This window comes from Dipteris shenzhenensis, chromosome 19, assembly GCF_047967505.1.
Source record: "Dipteris shenzhenensis isolate YYH24624 ecotype China chromosome 19, Dip_SZ_1.0, whole genome shotgun sequence".
NCBI classification, from domain to species: Eukaryota; Viridiplantae; Streptophyta; class Polypodiopsida; order Gleicheniales; family Dipteridaceae; genus Dipteris; species Dipteris shenzhenensis.
This window is the reverse complement of record NC_141614.1, coordinates 11,843,248-11,845,785: the sequence shown is the minus strand read 5'-3', so window position 1 is coordinate 11,845,785 and position 2,538 is coordinate 11,843,248. Positions and strand designations below refer to the sequence as shown.

Genomic DNA, 2,538 nt, shown 5'->3' with positions numbered 1-2,538 from the left:
AAAGTTAACTTTAGTAGCATTATGCAAAATAGTGTATTTTAGCACCTCGTAAAGTTTGTGTTCTAAGATTAAGATAACAATGGATTTTCCTTTTCATGAGTTTTCAAAGAGTACTCGTGTTATATAGTTTTTAGTTGATCTTGACCTCAAAACCTCTAAACAAAAAGCTTGCCTTGAATTCATATTATCTACTCTCAGTGTTACACGAAGCATTGATCTTCTACATATCAAAACTTGTTACTCTTCAATAAAATAAAGGCTTAAAAGGGTAAAGTTTTCAAGCATTTCGAGAAAGTTAAACAAAGATTCAGCATAACTAGAGCCCGAATACGAATGGACACTTACATTAACCATGGTGAAACTGTAATGAGCTCCAAGCTCCAATAATACGCTAAATTATTGGAGAGAGCTTTTGTGAGAGCAAGTTTGATGATTTTTAAGAATCCTTCCAAGTTGGAAGAAAGTAGGAATGCTTCTCTTGACGACAGCTCAAGACCGCTTCTAATTCCAGATTCTCTGAAATGTTGAATGCAGCAGCCACTATGGCCGATGGCATCTGCTTGAACACTGCTTCACTTCCAGCCAGGGTGCTCGTCGTGAACGTGGGGGATCCAAGAACCGAAACCCATTCCAACGTCCTGCCGTGTTTCTTCTCGTTTGCAATCTGCAAAAGCATCAGTCTTCAAAAAGCTAAACTTAAGCAGCTGGCGTACCAATCATCGTGATTGTTTGAGAAGAATGACCCAATATTTCATGGGTGATTCTTTTAAAGCAGCTCGCGTACCAATCATCGTGATTGTTTGAGAAATATAGGGCTGATTGACTTGAGAACCTTCTCTCTCTCTCTCTCTCTCTCTCTCTCTCACACACACACACACACTCACACTCACACTCACACTCTCTCTCTCTCTCTCACACACACACACACATACACACATTCCAGCCACGAATCCCTGTCTCTTGATCTCATCTGGTCTCAGCGAGAAGGGTCTTCTCATCTAGCTCTCTTTGAGATCACAACAGAGAGCGTCATTACTGAGATGAGATGAGATCAAGAGGCAGAAGAGACGATCACGAGACATAACACTGTTTTAGGGAAGGGGGGGGGGGGAGGGGGGAGAGAGAGAGAGAGACTGATTGATGAATCCATCAAATTAATGCGTCCATCTCTTGATCTCATCTCATCTCAGTGAGGATCAGGGACTTCTCAGCAAGCTCTCTTTAAGATCAAAGAGCGTCATTACTAAGATGAGATCGTGAGATGAGATCAAGAGGGAGACGACGTCGATCAAATGACATGAGACTCATCAGGACGGGAGAGCGAGAGCAAGGGAGGAATACCACTGTATAAGGAAAGAGAGCTGGAATGACCACTACGTGCCCCTCTTTCACCTCCCCTCCCATGGCTTGAGTTCCATTCGGATATGACATCTCTACCCGTCCTTTCCCTTTGATTATATAAACCACCTGCGAAATCGTCGTCCACTGTGGAGCAAGCAAGGATCCTCGTTTTAGACTCACTCGTGCTGCGCCAAGCCCGAGTTCTTCCATCACTTCCATTGTATGTGAGGTTAAAACAGTCGCCCACCCGCCTCGTTCCTGGACAGTCGGCCGTGCGAGTTCCAGGTTGAATGCAAACTCACCCTGGATGCAACTCTCTTCCATCGCCCGTGCACGTGGAACCTGCGATCAGAGGTGACACGCCGTCGGTCATGATCCCGGAATAACAGAGCGAGTTCTAGTCCACAGAGTCGTTCCTTACCGGCCTAGCAATCACCAATCCGCTCCCTTTTTGCGCCTCTAGAAGCTTTTGAACAGTCTCCTCTTCGACATCCCACGTCTCTGCTAGCACGTCAGTGCTAAAACCATGTAGGAATCCTGGCATCTTCTTCCCTCGAGCTCCAGCTAGGAAAAAAGCCCGTATACTTATCGTTTACAGGTCGCTCGTTTCTGCAACGCAAAACATTTTCACGCTCATGTTCCCCTATTCCAAAACCAGGATACCCATCCACTTGGAATTCCTAGGGCATCACCAGTTCGGACATATCTGCAAACAGAAGCAAGGTGAAAGGTTAATGGTATCATCCCTCAAGGAGGCATCCAATCATACAAGATGAGAATACCGTCTTCCTATCTTTTGGCATTGATGAAGTACAGTTTTTATTCAGGTTATGGAAAGTAAGATACCTTATGTTTGTGGGTTTCCCATTCGGTCGGACCAGACCCGCCCATGCTCGCCCCCGGAGTACATAGCATAGTTCCGGTGCGTTACTAAACTTGGGAAGGAACATTCCATCTTGTTTGAGCGTCATAAACTTTGGCCTGAGATTTACGTTCCTCAAGAACACCGTCTCATCTTCATATTGCCAAACTCTCAGCTTACCGCCTTTGCTCTTGATCTTGTGAGAAGGCTTGGGCAACAGGAAGGGGATCGATGGTGATGCTTTCCGAAACTCGAACCTTGAGCTGTCTCTAAGGCTAGAGACCCAAAGAGGAGGAAGGCAAAGAAAACAAGGATCTTCGACATGGCACCGTGGA

The 2,538-nt window shown here is 45.5% G+C and overlaps 1 protein-coding gene across 1 annotated transcript in view; it reads right to left on the bottom strand.

Moving 5' to 3' along the window:
• Nucleotides 1-436: 436 nt before the first annotated feature.
• LOC147890081 (12S seed storage protein CRB-like) overlaps nucleotides 437-2,538 on the bottom strand; it is a 3,220-nt gene continuing 1,118 nt past the window's right edge. The window contains exons 2-6 of the mRNA XM_087390204.1: nucleotides 2,188-2,478; nucleotides 2,034-2,047; nucleotides 1,763-1,905; nucleotides 1,342-1,683; nucleotides 437-664 (exon numbers count right to left, since the gene is read on the bottom strand). Of these exons, the coding sequence (XP_087246330.1) occupies nucleotides 437-664; nucleotides 1,342-1,683; nucleotides 1,763-1,905; nucleotides 2,034-2,047; nucleotides 2,188-2,478 (1,018 nt within the window). The remainder of the gene's footprint in view (nucleotides 665-1,341; nucleotides 1,684-1,762; nucleotides 1,906-2,033; nucleotides 2,048-2,187; nucleotides 2,479-2,538) is intronic.